Source organism: Spizellomyces punctatus (assembly GCF_000182565.1).
Source record: "Spizellomyces punctatus DAOM BR117 chromosome Unknown supercont1.25, whole genome shotgun sequence".
Lineage (NCBI taxonomy): Eukaryota > Fungi > Chytridiomycota > Chytridiomycetes > Spizellomycetales > Spizellomycetaceae > Spizellomyces > Spizellomyces punctatus.
Window position 1 is genome coordinate 90532 of NW_015971561.1, and position 20903 is coordinate 111434.

The 20903-nt window shown below is 48.6% G+C and overlaps 12 protein-coding genes across 12 annotated transcripts; 7 read left to right on the plus strand and 5 right to left on the minus strand.

Moving 5' to 3' along the window:
- Positions 1 to 38: 38 nt before the first annotated feature.
- SPPG_08722 (uncharacterized protein) lies at positions 39 to 1443 on the plus strand. Its single transcript, XM_016756877.1, has one exon. The coding sequence runs from the start codon at positions 493 to 495 to the stop codon at positions 1180 to 1182; it is 690 nt and encodes a 229-aa protein (XP_016603897.1). The 5' UTR covers positions 39 to 492; the 3' UTR covers positions 1183 to 1443.
- Positions 1271 to 3510, minus strand: SPPG_08723 (CAMK/CAMKL protein kinase). The gene is made up of 8 exons (XM_016756878.1): positions 3480 to 3510; positions 3318 to 3405; positions 3206 to 3255; positions 3096 to 3146; positions 2802 to 3028; positions 2606 to 2739; positions 2483 to 2536; positions 1271 to 2423 (listed from the first exon to the last, which is right to left on the minus strand). Exons 1-8 carry the CDS (start codon positions 3501 to 3503, stop codon positions 1459 to 1461), a joined length of 1593 nt encoding a protein of 530 aa, XP_016603898.1. The 5' UTR covers positions 3504 to 3510; the 3' UTR covers positions 1271 to 1458.
- Positions 3511 to 3656: 146 nt separating this feature from the next.
- SPPG_08724 (uncharacterized protein) lies at positions 3657 to 5135 on the plus strand. The gene is made up of 2 exons (XM_016756879.1): positions 3657 to 3750; positions 3806 to 5135. The coding sequence occupies exons 1-2, from the start codon at positions 3696 to 3698 to the stop codon at positions 4975 to 4977; spliced, it is 1227 nt and encodes a 408-aa protein (XP_016603899.1). The 5' UTR covers positions 3657 to 3695; the 3' UTR covers positions 4978 to 5135.
- SPPG_08725 (uncharacterized protein) lies at positions 5085 to 7698 on the minus strand. The gene is made up of 9 exons (XM_016756880.1): positions 7281 to 7698; positions 7124 to 7211; positions 6994 to 7051; positions 6839 to 6922; positions 6584 to 6782; positions 6387 to 6517; positions 6212 to 6324; positions 6016 to 6141; positions 5085 to 5951 (listed from the first exon to the last, which is right to left on the minus strand). The coding sequence occupies exons 1-9, from the start codon at positions 7631 to 7633 to the stop codon at positions 5181 to 5183; spliced, it is 1923 nt and encodes a 640-aa protein (XP_016603900.1). The 5' UTR covers positions 7634 to 7698; the 3' UTR covers positions 5085 to 5180.
- Positions 7699 to 8069: 371 nt separating this feature from the next.
- Positions 8070 to 10525, plus strand: SPPG_08726 (uncharacterized protein). The gene is made up of 11 exons (XM_016756881.1): positions 8070 to 8287; positions 8346 to 8416; positions 8487 to 8628; positions 8691 to 8828; positions 8903 to 8963; positions 9034 to 9127; positions 9185 to 9488; positions 9553 to 9698; positions 9754 to 9892; positions 9949 to 10107; positions 10170 to 10525. The coding sequence occupies exons 1-11, from the start codon at positions 8201 to 8203 to the stop codon at positions 10395 to 10397; spliced, it is 1569 nt and encodes a 522-aa protein (XP_016603901.1). The 5' UTR covers positions 8070 to 8200; the 3' UTR covers positions 10398 to 10525.
- A 584-nt stretch (positions 10526 to 11109) lies between these two features.
- SPPG_09569 (uncharacterized protein) lies at positions 11110 to 13492 on the plus strand. The gene is made up of 11 exons (XM_016757745.1): positions 11110 to 11427; positions 11490 to 11592; positions 11653 to 11737; positions 11797 to 11934; positions 11993 to 12321; positions 12387 to 12558; positions 12640 to 12647; positions 12712 to 12734; positions 12791 to 13149; positions 13207 to 13266; positions 13334 to 13492. The coding sequence occupies exons 1-11, from the start codon at positions 11174 to 11176 to the stop codon at positions 13381 to 13383; spliced, it is 1581 nt and encodes a 526-aa protein (XP_016603902.1). The 5' UTR covers positions 11110 to 11173; the 3' UTR covers positions 13384 to 13492.
- A 79-nt stretch (positions 13493 to 13571) lies between these two features.
- On the plus strand, positions 13572 to 15392 carry SPPG_09570 (uncharacterized protein; the record flags this gene model as incomplete). Its single annotated transcript, XM_016757746.1, has 9 exons — positions 13572 to 13618; positions 13678 to 13838; positions 13901 to 14077; positions 14140 to 14243; positions 14306 to 14435; positions 14514 to 14685; positions 14772 to 14902; positions 14963 to 15109; positions 15170 to 15392. Coding segments are annotated over 9 exons (1290 nt in total), but the record flags the coding sequence as incomplete, so codon positions are not given.
- A 16-nt stretch (positions 15393 to 15408) lies between these two features.
- On the minus strand, positions 15409 to 17404 carry SPPG_08728 (uncharacterized protein). Its single transcript, XM_016756882.1, has 7 exons — positions 16854 to 17404; positions 16639 to 16786; positions 16508 to 16568; positions 16332 to 16450; positions 16177 to 16268; positions 15883 to 16117; positions 15409 to 15825 (listed from the first exon to the last, which is right to left on the minus strand). The coding sequence occupies exons 1-7, from the start codon at positions 17292 to 17294 to the stop codon at positions 15578 to 15580; spliced, it is 1344 nt and encodes a 447-aa protein (XP_016603904.1). The 5' UTR covers positions 17295 to 17404; the 3' UTR covers positions 15409 to 15577.
- A 99-nt stretch (positions 17405 to 17503) lies between these two features.
- On the plus strand, positions 17504 to 18519 carry SPPG_08729 (uncharacterized protein). The gene is made up of 4 exons (XM_016756883.1): positions 17504 to 17614; positions 17680 to 17740; positions 17855 to 17998; positions 18091 to 18519. The coding sequence occupies exons 1-4, from the start codon at positions 17552 to 17554 to the stop codon at positions 18471 to 18473; spliced, it is 651 nt and encodes a 216-aa protein (XP_016603905.1). The 5' UTR covers positions 17504 to 17551; the 3' UTR covers positions 18474 to 18519.
- Positions 18520 to 18548: 29 nt separating this feature from the next.
- Positions 18549 to 19411, minus strand: SPPG_08730 (uncharacterized protein). The gene is made up of 4 exons (XM_016756884.1): positions 19119 to 19411; positions 18986 to 19058; positions 18755 to 18931; positions 18549 to 18690 (listed from the first exon to the last, which is right to left on the minus strand). The coding sequence occupies exons 1-4, from the start codon at positions 19268 to 19270 to the stop codon at positions 18628 to 18630; spliced, it is 465 nt and encodes a 154-aa protein (XP_016603906.1). The 5' UTR covers positions 19271 to 19411; the 3' UTR covers positions 18549 to 18627.
- A 167-nt stretch (positions 19412 to 19578) lies between these two features.
- On the minus strand, positions 19579 to 20203 carry SPPG_08731 (uncharacterized protein). Its single transcript, XM_016756885.1, has 3 exons — positions 20097 to 20203; positions 19909 to 20037; positions 19579 to 19848 (listed from the first exon to the last, which is right to left on the minus strand). Exons 1-3 carry the CDS (start codon positions 20117 to 20119, stop codon positions 19734 to 19736), a joined length of 267 nt encoding a protein of 88 aa, XP_016603907.1. The 5' UTR covers positions 20120 to 20203; the 3' UTR covers positions 19579 to 19733.
- A 67-nt stretch (positions 20204 to 20270) lies between these two features.
- On the plus strand, positions 20271 to 20706 carry SPPG_08732 (uncharacterized protein; the record flags this gene model as incomplete). The annotated part of the gene is made up of 2 exons (XM_016756886.1): positions 20271 to 20468; positions 20560 to 20706. The coding sequence occupies 2 exons, from the start codon at positions 20271 to 20273 to the stop codon at positions 20704 to 20706; spliced, it is 345 nt and encodes a 114-aa protein (XP_016603908.1).
- Positions 20707 to 20903: the final 197 nt, after the last annotated feature.

The following is a 20903-nucleotide window of genomic DNA, read 5'->3' on the forward strand; positions in this document are numbered from 1 at the left end:
CGGACTGGCGTGATCCCACATGACCAAACGCATCGATAAACGATTTAACATTGAACACGACGCGCTATGTCCAAGTTCATCATCGACCCTGTTTTCCTCTACTTTTCAACATATCATAAACTAAATTAACATGCTTTAAAAATGTAGAAAAACAGTGGTATGTGGTATTTTCTATGCATCGGATAATCATTTCTGTATATGTAGTCTGCTACATACCCAGCAGTATTTGTGAAAATAGTCTAAAGGAAATCGGTCCAAGTGTCGGCCGTGTCCAATTGAGGGCATGTGGAGCTGTGGAGCGCCGTTTCGTTAAACCCCTCAAAATACTGTGTGTCATAACTTGGTCAGTCCACTTCACGCCAGTCCACTATAGTGGGGAGTACCCTTGCAGTTATCTTTCACGTGCATTGGTGATCGGCGCGCTGTCAGCCGTGCTGCGGTCCAGCTCGCGTTTGGTGTCGTTTTGGATGCCCATCCAACTCGCTAAGGAGCATGTCATCTCAAAAGTCTCTTCGCGTTCTCTACATACACGGTCGGCAATCTTCCAAAAACACCCCAAAGCTGGTACATTTATCAAAGTACTTTACGACACATTGCGTTGAATACACCGTGGAGCAGGCAGCAGATTATGAAGGCGTCGTCAAACAACAAGCTCGCGCCATCAAGGACTTTCAACCAGACGTAATTGTTGGGAGCAGTTATGGAGGGAGCGTGACAACCACCCTCGTACAGCGAGGGTTCCAGGCTTTGGCAGCGGCAAGGGAGGATCCAGAGAAAGCGCGCCGTGTGCTTATTTCTGGTGAGGAAAGTGTCCTTGGCGGTGACGAGGATATTGTAGGCTGGGTTGGTCCTGTGGTTCTTCTTGCGCCGGCCCACCTGAAGCGGTTTGGAATGGAAGACAAGGGGTGGTGGCCTACTGAAGCACCGGCAAAGATTATTCATGGCACTCAGGATGATATTGTCCCCATCGAGGACAGCAGGATTCTTGCGAAAAGTCTAAAATCTTTCACTCAGAAGAGGATCAACCTCCTTCCGATGAGATTTGTAGAATTAGTTGAGGTTGAGGATGGTCATCGACTTGAAAGTTTGGCCTCTGGCGATCTCTTGATTAACGCGGTGACCGATGCCGCTAACACCTGGGGGCGTGCAAAGACGTTTGTTCCTTTGCCGGTGAATATGTAAAGGACTACCTGAGCGACAGTGGCTATAAAGGTATAGTAGACGCGAGCTGGGTGAGGGCAATAGTGTTTTGCTAGGTATGTAGGAATAGCCCATAGCGAAAGACATATCTTGTTGCACCATTCCCTGTGTGCAAGCTTTTATGGTGAACATCAATTATTAAATGGTCAAGTTCGCTATGATACAGATCATTGGAATTTCAAAAACAAAAAAAACCAGAATAAAAATAAAAATCACCCCCTAGGGAGAAGTCGTTACGATCCAAAACTTGTGGTTAAATTAATATTCCTCTTCTTGCGCTTCCGAAATCGCTATATTTCGATGAGGGCGAGCGACACGATCCGCCCACCGCTCTGCGCTGTGTGTCTGCTCCACATCATCCAAGTCACTTGAATGCCGCTCACCGAGCGCCTGATCATTTCCGGTCGGGTTGGTAGTTTGTGTTTCGTCCCCATTTCCTTCCTCCGATTCAGACTCCTCCGTAATCCACCCTCGTCCGGACCCAAGCGGGGCATGGCCAAAGGATACAGACGGTCCTAGCCCCCTTCTTGTCCCCTGTCGATAATTGTCTCCGCCTTTCCCTTCCCAACGCCTGCGCCCTCGCCCAAACTTCCCACCACCCCGGTCAGCCGAATTTGTGGCTTTTAAGTCTGTTAGCAACGGACGACGGGAACTGGAATTCCGCTGTTCGCCAAAAGAGGTACCAGCCTCTCCTAACGTTTTTCGGCGAGCTTGGGCCAGATAGTCGCCTCCATTCATGTCGCCCACCACCACAGGTGAAAGCGGAGATTCAGCTCCTGGCGAGAGTGGTGATCGCGGATATCCAGCATTCACAGAACGGTGTTTGTCCAGTAACAAATACCATAATGCGCTGGCTTGATCGCACGCATTAGATTTAACGGATGTCATTATGGCATCTACATCCAATCCCGCGAGCCTCAAATTCCTCATCAGTGAAGACTCATCCGCCATGTCGACTGCAAGTGCAGGTGATGGCGCCGGGTTGCGAACCTCCTCCTCCGCTGCAGTATCGGCTTCCTTGAACCACGGATGTGCCAGCATCTCCTTGATACTGATGCGATCGCTTCCCTCCAATTTAAGCATGCTCTGTATCAGGTCTTTCGTCAATTCACCCAAAAAGTCCGGTAAATCGTAATCGAGCTCCAAAATTTTTCTGCGTATGTGCGCTTCACTATCATCATCGAAAGGCAGATATCCGCATAACAAAGTGTAGAGAATCACGCCTAATTAAGAGCATTAGAGCGTGCTGTGTCCTAATTGTTTATGCCTGAAACGCCAGTACCTAGTGACCATATGTCCGCCTGGGGTCCAGAGTATTGCTTGCCTGATATCATTTCTGATAAGATCGGACACATTTCGTTAACGAATGGACCCGATAGACAACCATAGAGACGCGAGTACTCACCTGGTGCAGCATAAGCAACCGACCCACAATATGTGTCCAATAAATTACGAGTAGTCACTTCACGGGTAAAACCAAAGTCAATCAGTTTCACGTCCAAATTCTCAGTTAAAAGAATATTTTCCAGCTTCAGATCCCTGTCAAATTCAAACTGAAAAACTTAGTGTCAATATCAAGACTTCCCCACTGAATACCCTACCTATGTACAAAGTTCTTCTCATGGCAGTACCCTACAGCCTCTGCAATTTGCCGGAACACTCTTTTCGCATCTTGGCATCGATCGTCGAATCTTCCGTGCGCACAAACATAGTCGAAGGCTTCGCCACCCGTACAGTATTCCATGACCATAAATATGCGGGTCTCACTACACAGAACTTCGTATAGGCGGGCAATGTTTGAATGATGCATATGACGCCATGTTTCGATCTAAAGGATATAGGGCTGCTGAGCTGGATGCTCACCGCCTCTGGCAGGTCATATTTTTCAGCATTACCTCCCGAACCACGGTTGGTGCATGTATCTTGTCCACTATTTTGATGGCCACCTGCACTCCTGGCAGATAAGCAACATGTGCAAATTACAATATTGAGCCGATCTGCATACCTGCTGTCCAGTGAGGTTGTGTTTGGCAAGTTTCACCTTGCCAAACGTACCTACAATATTCTAGATATCAGCTTCTCCAATTCTATTTTCGCGCTACTATGCCATATCTCACCTTCTCCTAGTGTCCTTCCAAAGGTGTAATTTCCGATGGAGCCAATACTGGTCGAAGATAAAACCTTGAGGAGTTCGTTTTCCGCCGACTATGGTTCAATTAGCACGCTGACCAAACATCTCTTCTACGTGAACTAGAAAATCCACCTTCAAGCTCACTCACTTTTGGCCTGTGGACTCGCGACATGCTGCCGTGGTGCCCGTCCGGATGCCCCAACCCAAACTCGAAACGACGAGTTCCGCTTGCTCGAGTAAGATGATTCCATCCGGATGTAGTTAATCCGGTTCCATTGTGTAATGTATTACAAGAGCGGAGACGGCCGACCGCGTTTCGCAAGTCTTTTCAAAGCCGCCACTAGCAAATGCCAACTTTCTTTGCATGCTGAATTCTGACCAGGATTTTGTTGGGAGACGAATTATACACGACCAACGAGGTGAGCACCTCCTTATTCTTATTCTTTTGCGACCTCGACTTGACAAGCGTGGCAGCTACCGGCCGTAAAACTGGAACGCAACCGACAATGACACAAATCACCAGTCCACCTCGTGTACGGGCCCGCCGAAACAATGCTCACCAGTTCAACCTAATGGTAGCTGGGCACGCTTTCTCGGGAAAGACTGCATACATTAAAACCCTCTATGACACCTTGGATATCAAAGCCATTTGTCCCGATGACGGAGAACAAGTTACCGAAATCCTTCCACCGGATGATATTACTGCACCAACTGCTTCAGCTGCCCGGATCGAGTTTGAAATCGAGCAACCAGGGGAGCGTATCTCACTGCGGATTATAGACACCCCTGGATTACCCATTCCGAGGAATATTCACAAAGACCAGGACCATAACGAAAAGCATGTCAAAGTTGCTAAACCATTCGTAACGTCACTCGTCTCATATCTTGAAGCTCAGTTCGAGGCTACTCTTCTTGAGGAATCCAAAGTGAGACGGAATCCGAAATCTCCCGATTTCCAAATCCACGCCTGTTTGTATTTTCTTGATCCCCAGGTGTGCTTCGCCTGTCGTGGAATCACCGCCATAGATCGCTATGCTCTGGAACAGCTGTGCTCAAGAGTGAACGTAATAGTATGCTTTGCAAAGGCGGATCTCCTGACTGTGAGGCGTTTGCGAACCCTACGAAATCTTGTCGTAGAAGACTTGGCAAGGTTTGGAATTCCCGTATTTGCGTTCCCCGAAGATCCAGACGTGGAGTACGACAAAGATGCAATAGAGCTGAACGAAGAGCTACGAGCAATGCTACCTTTTGCGATCGTTAATGCGGAAGAACCTGAATTGGAAGATGACGCTCCTGTAGACGATGACGCATCTATCCGCAAGACCGAGTCACCCCGCATTCTTGGGAGAGAGTATCCATGGGGAATTGTAGAGGTACAGAACCCGTCGCATTGCGATTTTTTGCGAGTCAAGGAAACCCTCTTTATTACCCATCTACACGAACTGAAGCTTTTAACCCGTGAACTATATTACGAGCAATGGCGCACGGAGAAGCTCTTGGAGGTTAGGACATCTGTCTTAAATGGCAGTATCGACCGGAGGGATAGTTTTGCCACCACGTTGACCGCAGAAACTGTAAAAACCAGAAACATGGAGGAGGAGATCGCGGATGAAATGCGTGAAAGGCGTTTAAAGAGCGATCATTAGCTAGAATAGATTTCGTCATGTAGATGGCACAACATATAAAGTTTAGTTAGATGTAGTAGCAATCATGTATAGTTTGTAGGATAGATTGTCTTTCACTGCCTCCGTGAGGGTCGCTAATATGCACGTACGTCTTATTCATCGAACTAGTTACACAGTGGACTATATACTAAAATTGCATTATGATATGACAGCTTTAACACACTTTATACAACTTCTCCGGCGTAGGCGTATAAATACGGGTTTCGTTTAGCAAACGGGTGAGGATGGCGTGCCGCGGCATTTGACGTCCTTGGTGTCGGGATTGCCCCATCGTTTTTCATTCGTCGTTTGCGCACCAATGCGGTCAATGCCAGAGCACAGGCTAACCCAAGCACAGCGGCACCAACCCCGATTCCCACATATTTACCTAGCGTCCTCTGTTCAGTCTTCAACGGCGCGTCAGGGTCTGCGGACGGGGTTGGGTTTGGAGTACCCCACACTGGAGTGAATCCTGGATTGACAGGCTCGACCGGAGGCGGAGTATAAGACCTTGCCGGAAGACCAGGTGTACATCCAATACGCAATGCCACTATCGAGTACTGCTGCACAGTAAAGGTAAACATTTGACCCTGCGCTTCAACAATCTCCTCTGTATATGCCCCTATGGGATGCCCATCCAGTGAATTATCCCATGTCTGCTTATTGATCGTGACGCCTGTTTTTGCGTTGAGAGCAGGTGCTTCTAGACGTGTGATATATCCTTTCGGTTGCTGTGATGACGTGCAATTCGATAACGCAGAGAAGGCGTAGGGATACTGGACTGTGAAAGATGTGGCATTGGCGGCGGGGCTTTTGTGTATGACCACCAACGTCATCTCTCCAGTTGCGGTGTTGTTCACGCCCCAAGTTTTGATGGAATTGCCGGTGAGCGCCCATCCACCGTCAAGGGACGCTCGGAAAAGAGTACTGCCTGCTCCGCGAAGGATTCTGTTGACCTAGATGCGGGAATTTAAGCCTCGGACGTAAAAGCGACAGTAGTTCAATGTGCCTTGACGTTACCATTAGCATTCCGTAGTACGTTGGCCTTGGGCTCATGCGCCCAGTTACAGGATCGAGCGAGTAAGGAGCATAGTATGTCTGAGCGGCACCGGACAAAGAGGTGTACTTGACGTTCCGATATGCCATCTGGTGCAAGTAACGTCCGCTGAGTACTAGCAATATGGATACGAATAATCTACTATGTTCAAATGCTAACCTCCAACAACGTGTCCACTGTCCATATCGCCGATGCAAACGTGTCCGATACTCCAGCGGTACCATTACACGATGAGGAACCGCCTTCTCCCCAGACAACATCTTGATTTCCGGCTAATAGCAACGCATTAGCATTATACAACTTGGATCTAATTACCTTTGTGACAAGTTCTCACCTTGGGCCACTTGGACGAGGCTGTCTATCCACACATACTCTTCCGGGGCTGGGTCTGCTAGTAAAGTCAATGGAGTTACTGCGTCAGGGTTGGTGGCAGTCGAACAACCGCGTTGCCCATATTTGTGAAATCTGCTCATTCCGTTAGCTGATTGAGCAAAGGTTTTACTCGCAGGCGCCCACACTTCAATAACTCACGAAATGTATTTTGTTCCACGCTGTCCTTGAATAAATGGTATCATATAATCGGAAGTCCACGGGTAAGCATAGGAAGGGCCTTGATAATCAAATCCAGGGCCAATGGCGGCAACAATCGCATTGTAGGCCACGGTGAACTCTTTCGTGAAGTCATTAAAGGAGTAGCCGGGTGGACGTCGGCCGTTTTTTTCATAGTGGTCTACAAAAAGTGTTCAGTGGACTGCAGCTTGATCCATGGTGACGGCAGATGTCTACCTGGCTCATTCCCAATCTCGATAGCAAGGATGTGGTCTTTGGATAAGTTTGGTATGACGCCTTTAACCAGAAACTCCACGGCATCTGCGTGTTCGATACTAAAATATCAGAGACCGGTTGTAAAAAGCCACATCTTCAGGTTAGAGGAAACTTACACGCCGGATCCGGACTCAACATCGGAACGGTTAAGACCATTCTGCTCCCTGTAGATGACTGTAAATGTGACATTCAGAACCAATTTGGTATATGTGGCTACTGATATTTGATAACAACTTCAGGACATACCGCAAATTCTTGAATGATCTTGAGCTCCATTGCGTTTACACTCCAGGTACTTTGGCTCAAACGCGGTAGAATAGAACCTTGCCACCATCTGAGCCCGCAGGTGCAGATTTAGCATGATCGGTCGAGATATAAATCGGTACACATCGAACATACTTACAATCGGGTTGCGCTATTTCCACCAATTCTAAGAGTCGGCGGATAGCCCGCAACTGCCTCAGCCAAGTGCCGAAAGAGATTGACTACGATGGGATTGGAACTGTAATCTACTCCAGTGTTCGCTCCGGGACCCGGTCCCAGTGCGTCGTCTACATGGGTCCATTCTACTGAAAATCCAACAAAACTAGGATCTATCAAGCCGGAGGGAGTTGTATTGGACGCTGGATGACTGAGCTCGACGATAGCTGCGTGAACAAGGCATCTGATTTCGACGAAAGCGAAAAGGCAAAGGAGCTTGATGTAAAGCGACTTTTGCCAAGCTGCATATTTGCCAAATGACAAAAATGCTGGCATATTCCTCTGCCTTTTGCACAATTAACGCAAGCTCAAGCAACTGTGTTGAAAGCTTTGAGTTACTCTTTAAACAAATGCATATCTTCTAGTGCGAACGCGCATTAGATCAGCAATCGCGTCGAACTTGGAAAGTGAATTCTTCGAATTCTCCAACCTTCCTGCTTACTTTGGAAGATGCAGCAACTTCCGCGGTACACGACACAGAAGACGCAGTGGATTCCACGGTATAGACGAACACCAGCAGTTAATAAAGCATGCAGCAAGGGCATTAGCAAGCGCCAACACAAGGTTTCTCCCCATGCCTAAAGTTTTCAGATCCAGATTATTTGACATATTTTGTTGATAGCGGGATCCAAACATCTGATGTTGGAAAAGAGATTAACAATGCTGGCGAATGTAGCCTGCGTATCTTGCTCGTTTCCACTAGGTTCACATACAAAGTTAACTGTGTAAGGCGGTGGAGGCAATGAGGTCACGTGCCTCTTACTGGTAAGATCATGGATTCCACAGCCTGGCTTACAGCAATCCTCCCAGAAGAATGAGCGTTCGGTTCGATGCGACATCGTAATGAAGCGTTTTCTCAGCAATCGAACTGATACTGGGGGCTCTTCTCCCCGAAAGAAGAATAAACTCGATGTTGACAAGACTGCGGAGGTTTGGCTAGCAAGCGACGTGTTTGCCGGACTTATCTGACAGTGTATCCGGGCATAAGGAAGCCGACTATGACTCTGATGCAACAGAAATAATTGATGACGATACTCTTGAGGAGCAGCCTAATCGGACGTGCGTCAACCATGGTTTGATACAGTTTCTGTCGAACCGTAGTTGACGATCTGCCACTTGTCAACACTAGCCACAATGTCAAGGGTGCCTCGTCGACGACGTGTAGCTCTGTTCCGATCTATATAGATTCAAGAATCTATCTTACCAAGGTCCGCGATCTCCCTGCCCAAAAAAATGTTTGGTCAAAAAGTCTCGAGCAAATCTTTCATTTTGTGAGCATGATGGATTCTAGCAATATGCGACCATTGGTTCGGTATTAATTCGAGGTTGATAGGGCGACTTGGCTTGTATGCTGCAGCTCAATTACATGGTCGAGTTGTCGTGGATGATGAATCACTTGCCAGAAAAGAGCCGTAGTATTCCAATCACCTTTGTTCATGGCCTGCGTGCATTAAGCAGGGAAGGACTGAGGGTGAGTCCTAAAACTGGCTGATCGTACGAATTTTGCAACCATCTACCAATACACGCAAATGTTATGATACGTAGGTCGAAGCTATACAATTTCCCAATGTCAAAATAATCAACCCCGATCTTCCAATTGCCTATGGTTGGTGATAGTATCAGCCTTTGATCTCCACTATGCGCAGAGCGTTACTTAGCCGAATTCTTTGGAATAGGTACGCATCATACCAAGGCGATGTTTCTCTTCTATAAAGACGACACCATGAGAGTTATTATTCATACCGCCAACATGATATCACGGGACTGGAGGTACTAATTGTCCGTCAACAAGGCGGTGTGCCAAAGTTAATTTCGAAAGACCTACAGGAATAAAACTCAGGGAATCTGGATGTCACCTATACTGCAGAGGAAGGCTCCCTCTACGACTATATCTGACTTTGAGGTCGATCTCCTCGCGTATATCAAGGCATATGGCCATCCACTCCGCGAATGGCATGAAAAACTGAGCTTGTATGATTTTTCCACATGCAACGCGGTTATCATCGCGTCGGTTCCTGGACGACACGTAGGGAAAGGTTTGAGAAGATGGGGCCACTTGCGATTGCGATCGGTCTTGGACGAGGTGACGATTGGCGAGCAATGTCAAAGTAAATCCATCGTTGTTGGTCAGGTACGTGAAATCGACATTGAGATAGTCATGCTAGCTGGGTGATTTTCAACTTGATCGTGGTTAGTTTTCCAGTATAGGGTCTCTGGGGACGTCAGATGAATGGCTCACACAAGAGTTTGGAGCCAGTCTGTCGGCATCACGCAACCTGGCTGAATGTCGACCGCCATCTATTCGCCTTGTGTTTCCTACCGTAGAGAATGTGCGGTCAAGGTTGGTGACTCGGGTTCCTACGTGGACCACAAGTATTAACGCCCAGGATTTGTAGTTTGGAGGGTTGGGCTGCCGGCAACTCGATCCCCTTTGATTCCAAAAATTGGGCGAAGCAACAGCACTATATGAGACCGCGGATGTGTATCTGGCGTGCAGACGCGGCAGGGCGAGATCGAGCAATGCCACACATCAAGGTAGATAATTATGTTGAACATTGCAGTGATAAGCGCTAATGTGAACATGCACAAAGACTTTCACTCGGCTGAGTGAAGATGGAGATATTGCTTGGTTTCTTCTGACTTCCGCAAACCTCTCAAAAGCTGCCTGGGGCTCCCTGGAGAAGAACGCGAAGCAGCTGATGATAAGAAGCTATGAACTTGGCGTTCTTGTTTATCCTGAACTGTTCAAAGTGAGTGTTTTTTCCCGAGGTCGGGATTGGTTTAGTGAAACCGCACTAACGGTCTAGCATAGATGTCTGGGGTAAACAACATTGCAATGAGGAACGTATCATCTGAAGTCGCGCCATTTCTCGACCTCACATTAAACGGCAGGGGACCTGATAACATGCAGCGACCCGTCATCATACCGCTTCGTCTTCCCTATGACCTTCCGCTGACACCATATGGACCAAATGACGAGGCTTGGACATGGGACCTGAAGCGTACACAGTTGGACAGCTGTGGAATGACGAAGGAATGATTGACTGTGTTCGGCAGACCTTAATCAGATGCAACGTGTACATACAAAGATAGTATTTAAGCATAAATAAATGCTGTGGTAAGATACAACGTCAAAAGGGATCACAATGCCGAAAACTACTCCGTTCTCATCGTTATAGGGAACGCTGGGAGGGATTATTTGAGCAGAGTAATGCTGATGGACAAGACTGGCAGGGATACAGGAGAATCTGATGCATCACACGCCGTTTAGGGAGAGCGTCCGCCAAATCTGTCCGGCATAGGTAGAGCTGTTCTTTTTCGAATGGGTAGATTTGTCAATATGGGGATTTCTCTGTTTGCAACGGTAATCATAGCGTTTCTGAAGTCTTGTTGCAATGTACGGTAGATCATACATTACGAGCTAGATTGCCGCAACAGCAAAATATTGTCATATGCGATTACATTGGTCGCACTAATATCACTGCGAAATAATCGCTGCTACCGTCCTTCCCTCGCAGATACAGCTTTCGCCTGCGCCTAGTAGGTGCTTCTGATCGTAAACATGCATGGGTTTCCCCCAGATCGGATCCCTTGATGAGATCGATCCCAACCGTAGGTCCCAAAGTGAAAGAAGAAATGCACCTTAAAGTTTTCGATTGTTATCCTCGACATTATGCACTTGTTTGACCGCAAGTTTCAGTCCGGCTGTAAAATCCTATGGGCTCTATCGCTGGGGTAAATTCGAGAACATCAATTTTCAAGCACTGCCAACGCGATCTCTGAGCTTGGTGATCATTTGTTGCGTGACCCTTCACAATGACCACTGGGACACTGCTCTTACGCCGTTGTGCCTTGCGGCCAGCTCGGCGTTCTGTATTTAAGGTTCGAGGATTATCCTCCACGCCTATCGCTTCCGCCGATGCCACTGTCATTGGCGTCTATCAAGATGGCAACATCACCGCCAACGCTTTCGCAGGGCAAGGCGCCAAAATGCCGTCCCAAGCCGTTGATTCCATTGTGTCCCAATTAAATATCTCAAGGTTCCAAGGGAAGAACAACGAAGTACGACTGTGAGTGCCTTTGGGAGGAGAGTAAGCGCCGAATGACAGCAGATTTACCATGTGGGATTCAGACTTTATGGATTGGAGGGAGCGCCTTCACCGATCGTGGGAGTTGTCGGTCTCGGAAAGCGATCCCAAGACAATAATGAGAATGCCGAGACGGCTAGATTGGCGGTAGGTTAACGCATAATGCGAACACTCCTGTTGACGACTTTACCGATTTGCCACTTTCAGGCGTCCGCTGCCCTCTCTGCTATAAAGCGCCTATCTCCAAAGTCGCCGATATCCGTAGAATTTGATGCTCTCGGTAGTTCACTTGGTACGTTGAAGCGGGGGAATGCCAGTTGTCTCATGTTTGCTCACTTGAGACTGCCGCAGCCACAGCAGAGGGTGCTACTCTGGGCACGTATGACTTCACTCGGTACAAGGAGGAGAAAGCGGCGCCAGTTACCATTTCCTTACGAGAAGAGCATGCGGCTAGCGAGGACTGGCATGTGGGCTCGGTGAATGGTCAAGGTATGGTTTTATGTCGAACGTCCTCACTTCATCCCAGGCTAAACTGGAAGGCCGACAGCCCAGAACCTGGCGCGGACTCTCGCCGAAACACCCGCGAATCTCCTAACTCCAACGCTCTTCTGCGACCGGGCCAAGGAGCTATTTGCTGGCCAATCATCGGTCGAGCTTGCGGTGCATGACAAAGCATGGGCGGAAGAACAACAGATGGGTGCCTTCCTGGGTGTTGCCCGCGGGTCGGAGGAACCACTACGGTTTCTTGAGATTATTTATCGTGGTGGGAATGAGCAGGATGCTCCTGTTGCCTTGGTAGGTAAAGGGGTTACATTTGACTCTGGAGGCATCTCTATCAAACCGTCGACGGACATGGCGCTGATGAAGGGAGATATGGTAGGTATCATAGGCTACCAGACAGTGTTCCACCAGCTGCCACGCCGACTTACAGATGATCTTAGGGTGGGGCCGCCGCGGTCCTCGGTGCAATGTGGGGCATCACCCAACTACGCCCACAGGTTAATGTCGTGGCCGTGATACCTTTGACAGAGAACATGCCTTCTGGCAGAGCAACAAAGCCGGGTGATCTCGTTCGTGCGAGGAATGGTAAAACCATCGAAGTGGACAACACAGGTATGTATCTGCTCGACCTGTTTCCGGTGAGTCCAACCTCTTAAACACAGTATCATTGCATGTCCTCGTCTCCTATTTCAGATGCAGAGGTATGAATGCCCTTGTGTTAGTCTTGGCCATTGGTACCGGAGTAACTGAAATTGCATTAAATAGGGTCGCTTGATATTGGCAGATGCGTAAGTACACATCATAACTCTATTGGAGCAATGCGCTTGACTAATTCCTCAAACAGCATCCACTACGTCACCGAGACATACACACCGCATACTGTCGTCGAATTATCTACCTTGACTGGGGCTATGGATATTGCCCTTGGCGAAGGCTACGCTGGCGTGTTCAGCACATCGGACACGTTATGGGAGCAACTGGAGAACGCGGGTAAAACCACCGGCGATCGGTTCTGGAAGATGCCTATGGATGACGTGTACAAGAAGCAGCTGAAAAGCAACGTTGCTGACTTGAAGAATGTTGGAGGGCGCTCGGCTGGGTCATGTACTGCCGCTGTTTTCTTGAAGGAATTTGTTCCCGGGCTTCGCAAAGCTGACGAAGGGATTTCATCGGGAGATTCTACTGTTCGATTTGCGCATATAGGTAAGAGATTTCTGACAAGTCCACTTCCCCAATGCATAAAGCTAACCCAGGAACCAGACATTGCCGGAGTCATGCACAAGAAAGGAGGAGACGGCTATATTAGCAGTGGCATGACAGGTATAGTCTGTATTGACGGGCACACAATTCAGGTGTAGTCTCGCTCATCATTTTTTGCGCTTTCAAGGACGGCCCACAAGGAGCATTATTGAATTTGTCCGTTCAATTTCCAAATAATAGATTTTTTAGTCTCTGTTGCCATCACTGACTGTCCATTACGATTTCTTTTGTTTATATTTCAAACTAAGCCCTGCACGTCACACACCCGTGACCGCTCGTGATCCTCGTTGGCCATGACGACCCCCCCGTTTCCCCACATGCAGATCTCGCTTGTTGCCGCTTCTCAGCGCATTTGAAGAATAGCGATGGCGGACCGATCCAAAGCTCCAGATTCTTACGGTGACAAGTCTGAGTGCGTAACATGGGATCTTTACTGTCAAGTTGTGAAACTGACTTTTGAATGCCGCTCAGGTCCACCCAAGGTGGGCAGTACGCTGGGTACGACGCGTCCAGCTACTCGTCGTACGATTATTACGGTAGTCAGGAAGGATCTCAAGGAAACACCAGCAATCCTGGAGGGGGTGGCCACTCTGGAGGTAGCTACGACTATTATGGTGCCACAAATGAAGGAGGTAAAAGTGGTGGACGCTCCACGCCCATGACGGCATTCGCTAAAAGTGGTGCTTCTTGTCAGGCTACGCCACACAGCAACAGTATGCCGACTATTACGGACAACAGAGCGGTGGTGGCTCTAATGGCTATGGTGGCTCCGATCGAAGCTATGGTAGCAGAAGTTACGGAGGCGGACAGCAGAGTCGAGACTATGGGAGCGGAGGATCTCGGGCGGATACAAGCAGCGCAGGAGGTAGCGGTAGGCTGCCAATGCAAAGATTATATGCGTTTTCTCCTGCTAATCCTTTTTGCTCATTCAAGAGGGCAAGACCCAGAGCCAGGATACAATCTACATTACTGGATTGTCCAAAAGTGTCACTGAACAGAAGCTCATCGATCATTTCGGAAGCATCGGCATAATTAAGGTACGCGGTTCTTATCGTCGCATGCAGGCAAGGATTCTATCTGAAGGGTTGTGTTTTGTCAGACTGATAAGAAAACTCAAAAGCCGAAAGTGTGGTTATACAAGGACAAAGCCACAGGACTGCCTAAAGGAGATGCGACTGTGACCTATGATGATCCGTGCTCGTGCGATGGAGCGATTAATTGGTTTGACGGTATAACCTTTTTTGTATATTTTGACTCGGGATCTACCCGGATGGCATCCAAATGATATGACTATTTCTTTCTTCAAGGTAAGCAATTTGAGGGCTCCACCCTGAAAGTTGAACGCGCTGAGCAGAAAGCCCCTCCACCTGGTGGTTGGGGCGGCGGCGGTGGTCGTGGTGGTCGTGGCGGTCGTGGGCGCGGCGGAGGTCGTGGCGGCGGCCGAGATGGAGGAGGCCGCGAAGGAGACTGGATGTGCTCGTGAGTTGCCCTAAGATAAAGTGCTTGAACTGATCGATGTAACCCACTGTCTACTTATAACTAGATGTGGTAACACGAACTTTCAGTGGAGGGATAGCTGTAACCGCTGCCATTCAGCTAAACCTGATGGAGCAGGCGGAGCAGGTGGACCGCCTCCTGGGCGCGATGGCGGCCGGGACGGAGGTCGTGAAGGACGGGGTGGGGATTGGGCGTGCGAGTAAGTCGGGCTCACTCAGAATGGCCATATGATCTATAGTCCTGATCCCGACTTTTGCAGATGCGGCAATACGAATTTTGCTTGGAGGACTTCCTGCAACAAGTGTCAGCAACCCAAACCTGGGAACTCTGGCTCCGGATACGAAGGAGGCGGCCGTAGCTCCGGGGGTGGTCGGGGCGGCTCCAGGCCAGGCGATTGGACATGCCAGTAAGTCATTTTTTACCTTGCGCTAGCTAAGTGTGAAAATCTCACAAGATTTGCCTTTAGATGCGGAAATACAAACTTTTCATGGAGGGATTCATGTCACAAGTGTCAAGCGGCGAAGCCGGGCGGAGGATCCGGAGGAGGTGGTGGCGGTTATGATGGCGGCAGCTCCTACGGCGGGGGTCGCTCCGGAGGATACCGTTCTGGAGGGTACGACAGGGGCGGGCATGACAGGGGTGATCATCGGTCGGATGCTCGTCGCGACCGCCGCGACCGGCCGTATTAGAAAAGCGGCGACTTCTGTGGACTATAAAATCTCTGTAATTCTGTTCACAATCGCGATTGCCATCAGTGTCTATGATCTTGCATGCAGTATTATGTATATGGTACGGTCGTTGCTATGGAATCTATATACTGTGGGCCAGCCGGACGTAGCTAGAAAACCCAATCAGGGGCCCTTCCACCTAATCATCATTTTGGAATGCAGACTGTCTCGCCCAGCCTTGACGTAAAGACGGTCCCTTCGGCAAGGTTTCTTCGTATTCGGCTTTCTTCTAAATACTTAGGAGGATCAAGATAATGCTCATCTGACATCATAAACGTTCCCCAGTGCACCCCAATCGAGTAAGAAGCGTTCAAATCGGTATGAATTTGGCACGCCTCGTCGGGGTCCACGTGTTGGTGTCGTAGGAACCATCGTGGTTCGTAGGCGCCGATAGCTATACTGGGAATGAGCCCAAGCAACGAGGTATCCTCAAGGACTGAGAAGAACTTACGCAGTGCAGCTAAAGTTATGGGGCCATACTTTTTTCCAATTTCCTTGAATGCCGTACAGTATCCCGTATCCCCGCAGTGGAAGAAGCTACTAGTTGGGCCTTTCACAACAAAGGAACACCACAAAGTTCTATTGACATCAAAGAAGTGGCGTCCACTCCAATGCTGTATTGGAGTGCCGATGATGCGAAGTGTATTTTCGTGAAGGCGTTCTTCCCACCAATCAAGCTCCACCACCTACGTATACAGTTGTTAAGACCACATAGCTGAGACACAGAGACAAGGTCAATTCTTACATTTGTAACGCCGTGGCTACCAAACCAGTCACGAAGACCGAGAGGTACGTACCAAGTGACGGAATTACCAAGTTCCTTTACGACTGCCCGATCTGGTAAATACATCATCAGCCGGGCGAAGTCAATGCCTAGTTTGCAGGTGTGTGTACACGTACCAAGATGATCATAATGATCATGCGACACAAGTACGATATCAATCTTTGGCAAGTCAGAGAGATTACATGGTACCGGTCGAAGTCGGCGGGGTCCTAACCAGTTGCCCACAGTTCGAGAGCTGTATCCCACACAATATTAGCGTCATCTTAACCCGGGCGAGATGATAGTAGAATACCTGAATATCGGATCCGTAAGGATGTTATATCCATCCATCTGTACTAGGCAAGTCGATTGACCTAGACGAGAGCTCTTAGTATGTGGTACATCTCCCGATATCAATTCGACAGCAACTCCGCCCTGCCTTACCAAACCACGTCACTGTCATTGACGGGCGGGACCCATGTGATGGCAAGGTGATCCACGAAGCCTCAAGGTCGTCCACTGAGCTGCGGTTATGGAAATTTTGCAACAGTTCCCAGTTCGGTTGTACTGTGGGAAGGCTCTCTGCCAAGACCTGACATAGGATGGACAATGTATGTTAAGTGCAGGACTGACCAAGTACGTTGACAAAACAAAGCAACCTTATTGTCCTTGGGGATGCCATTCCGATTATGTCTTGTAAGCTGCCAACGGACATATTCCCAGATGTTCGTCGCATTTTTATCTCGCCATTCCAAAAACGGATTGACAAAGCGTCCAGCGAACTTCAACGATGTATAAACTTTCTGTCTCCAGAATCCCATCTGTGCCCTCGACAATGCCACAGCCTTGCGCGTTTCGTCTGGGTTAGCAGGTTCCAAGCCTTCCTCTTCCTCGGCTTCATTGGCATTCTCGACCTCTTCGACTTCCTTCATTTGACCGTCAATATACTCCCAATGGCGTTCAATTGCCCGTCTTCGGTGCCTTCGGTGCCATAACCAGCGGCTTTGCTCGAATAAAAGGATACTTCCCAGCAATGCCACTGGCACGGCTGCAAAAACATACGGCCGAACGCCCAAAGCGACAATACTTTGGTGACCCATGGAAGAGCTTTGGTGAAGGTTCCCGATACCTATGGGTTGAGGTCCCGGTTTGCCTGCAACGCAGCCTCAGCGGAGTTCGGTCGTTGACGGAAAAACCTGTCGTTGAGGAAATGTCCAAAAGGTGAAAGAAATTCGTCGGCATACGGAAATTGCCTGGTTGAGTCATCAAGTGCTGTGCCACTGAACACGTTGAAGGGTTGCCGATCGAGAGCGTTTTGTGGAGATTTCCAGCAGATTGCCAGCAGAAAAAAGATACAATGACTTCCATAGACGACCTGGACCTTCCTCGTTCCATCATTGGGAGAGTGATAAAAAATGCGGTAAGTGGAATTTCAATGAAAATTGGGGGCGAGAACGGCTAGAATCCTCATAGTTGTCCTATCAGCTACCCGAAGGAGCGCAGGTCCAAAAAGATGCAAAGGCAGCAATGACCAAGGCGTGCACTGGTACGTCTCTCGAGGCTCTAGATATAAGGAACACCCGGTTCTGGGTGACTCTATGCAAGAGAGCACGTAGTTAACTTTGGATCTCATTCATGATCTTTTCCTGGCTTCCCCTAGTATTTATCAACTATCTGACTGCCACGGCTCTTGATGTGACAAAACACAGTGATCGTAAATCGATCAGTGCAAACGACATATTTAGAGCATTGGCGATCCTTGAATTTGATCAGTTTTTGCCAATGATTAAAGTTGCCGTTGAAGGTATGTAGAATATGCAGGAGCTCTCAGTTGCGTGGGCCCAGTATTGTTGGGACGACAACAGACTCTCATACCGAGCATTCCGCACTGTGTAGAATTTCAGCAAAAAGCTAAAGAAAAGCGTCAAGAGTACAAACGAAATTTCAAAGAAAAGCACCGTGTGTCCAATGCGGCTACAGGGTCGGCGGACGAGAAGGGTGACGCTGGCTATGAAGGTGACACCTCGATGGCAGTGGACGAGCCAGTGAAATGCGAAGGGGTGGAAGGCTCTGGATCGATACCGCATAAGCGGAAATCGAACGCTGGGACAATAGGATCAATAAAACGGCCAAAGTTACCAAAAGGAGAAGGAGGAGTGGAAGACGGGTCTGATCATGGTTCGGATCAGGAAACGGTAACGGATCAGGAGGGGCAAAGAGACGGATCGGATCAAGAGGATGCTGAGAGCAGTGCTGGTGGACAAATGGACTCCGCCTGAGTCCGCACTATGTCGTATATAACTGTAATATATATCCAAAAGCAGACACTGTTCGTCTTGCCATAGATGGTGGTTGTACGATCTGTTTTCATTAGTCCGATGTGTCGAGGACAACCGCCATGAAGGAGATATAAATCTATTTATTCTGTTATATTTACACAGTCTTCCTATCCGTCAAAGCTCGCACTATGCCTCCCAATCCTCCAACTTCGGTAGCCTGTAATCAAATATCAATACGTTGAGTTCACAAGAGACAATGATGTAGTCATAAAATTCCTCACCTTTTCATGCCACGTCAGCAGGATGGCAGAATTGTATAACTCTGGTGAGCCCATGCCTCGGTAAATGTACTTCATAAGAATGTCCATTTGTTGTGTGGATAGGCCTTTGACGATGTTGATGATATCAGTGGATCTGGCGGCGGCAAGTGCTTCCATGACTGTAGCTGTGTTTCTGTCCTGTGCGGTTGTCAGAAGAGAGCCCATCTGCTATTTACAAGGGTATAGATCTACCTTGACTGTCTGTAGCGCGCGGCCCGCTGGAGGGTTCTCGAGTGCTTTTGCGACGGCGCCCGCAACATCTCCCCTATGCTGTCACTTAGTGGCACGCCCAGCCAACAATAACTTTCAAGTGTTTTGTACAAACCGTGACAGATAATTCCGCACCTCAGCGGCGCGAGAGTTCACATCAGCTTCCACTTGGGCTGAATCCGCGGTTGGTCCGCTTGCGGTCTGGTTCTCATCAACGAATGCATCCTCGTCGTCGTACTGGTCCACATTAATCTTGCGATGGGACATGCTTCAAAAACTTGAAATGAAGTGGAAATAGAGAATCTGGGCAATGCTCTCGGAATGTTCAACTCGTCTTGTTGACTCCACGACGCCGATATTCGTTAAAGGTCAGTGCCAATTGGTTGCTCCACCAGCGTTGGAATGAAGGATGCCAAACGCGCCTCACCAGTCGGTCAAGTCAGCCAAGTCGGCATTGGATGGAATCCACCAGTCGAACACGTTCCATCCACTGTTAGCCAGAATTGCACACAGCAACTTGGTCGACGACGACAGGCAACGTCGTCGCCAGTTCCTTCCGGGACGGAGAAGAAGGTAGCAAATAAGCAGCAATGCATTTTAGGATGCTTGCTGATACTTTTTGAATTAAAAACATTCCCATCTACTTTTTGGATTTCTATCTTTTGAACGTGGAGAGCACCCCGTCTATATACATATTTGACATAATGTACAAGGAACGAGCAGATGTCAACTATCTCGGTTCGTCCTCCCCGAAAGCCTCCATTGTATTCACCACCAGTCCCGCAAAATCCAAAAAGCTCGATACCGCCGTTCGCACAACCCGGACAGATACTCCTCGTATGGTGCTAGTTTCGTTCCCCTTTAGATATCTGCATATATCTCGACTAACCATGCAAGGTACTCACACAACCAGAGACGTTCCTTCCACATTCATCTCCTTTTGACATTCAGCTGCTTTCAGTTCTTTGTCGACTGAGAGCACTTGTTGCGCTATTGTAGCTAGTCGAGTGTCGGGAAAGGGAATATTGATGGTGCTGTAGAATGTCGAGTCAGCCAAAGCAACGCTCAAATATAAAGTGTACTGCAGACGTACACAGTATGAGCCAGTGTCGACATGGCGAGTGATGTTGGGACAAGCAGTCAAGAATGAGATCGCAAGAATGGAGCAAAGTGGTTACTTTTGCATGGCTGCAACCAACTTATTATAAGTCGATCAAATCCATGCGCGTTCCCCATTGTAGCGGCTGACCTTGTCGAATTAGCAATCATGGCATCCGAGTCAAAGGTCGAACCTCAGGTGGACGATGTGGAGGGTGTGGAAACAATCATTACACCTGGGGCAGCAAATGCGACGAAATCTGATACCTCCAAAGCTCAAAATGGCGCCGCAAGTAGTTCTTCATCTGGATCAGCGGCTGTACCGGATGCTGTGTTGCAGAAACAAATGGAAGAGATCATGAGGAAAGTGCGTAACAGGAATTCTACCTCTTTAGCAAAGGCAGCTGTTGAACCTGCTTGGTCGATTAGCTCTCTTCTAATCATGACATTGTCGACAGGTAGCAAAGGTAGATCTGATACGAAACCTCGCCGCAAATGATCAAAGGACTCGCAAGAACCCAAAGGACATGGACCAGTATAAGTTTTGGAAGACTCAACCAGTTCCGCGCGTTGGTAGGTCGAGGGTAGAGGAAGGATTGCCTTGAGCTGACGGCTTACGTCTTGAACTCAGACGAGAAGATTGAACAAAACGGTCCCATCGAACCTGATAAGAAGCGCGAGGAATTACGCCAGGAACCCTATCCGCTCCCAAAAGACTTTGAGTGGTCCCTTATTGACATTGAAGATGACGCGCAAATCAAGGAACTTTATCAGTTACTTTCGCTCAACTACGTGGAAGATG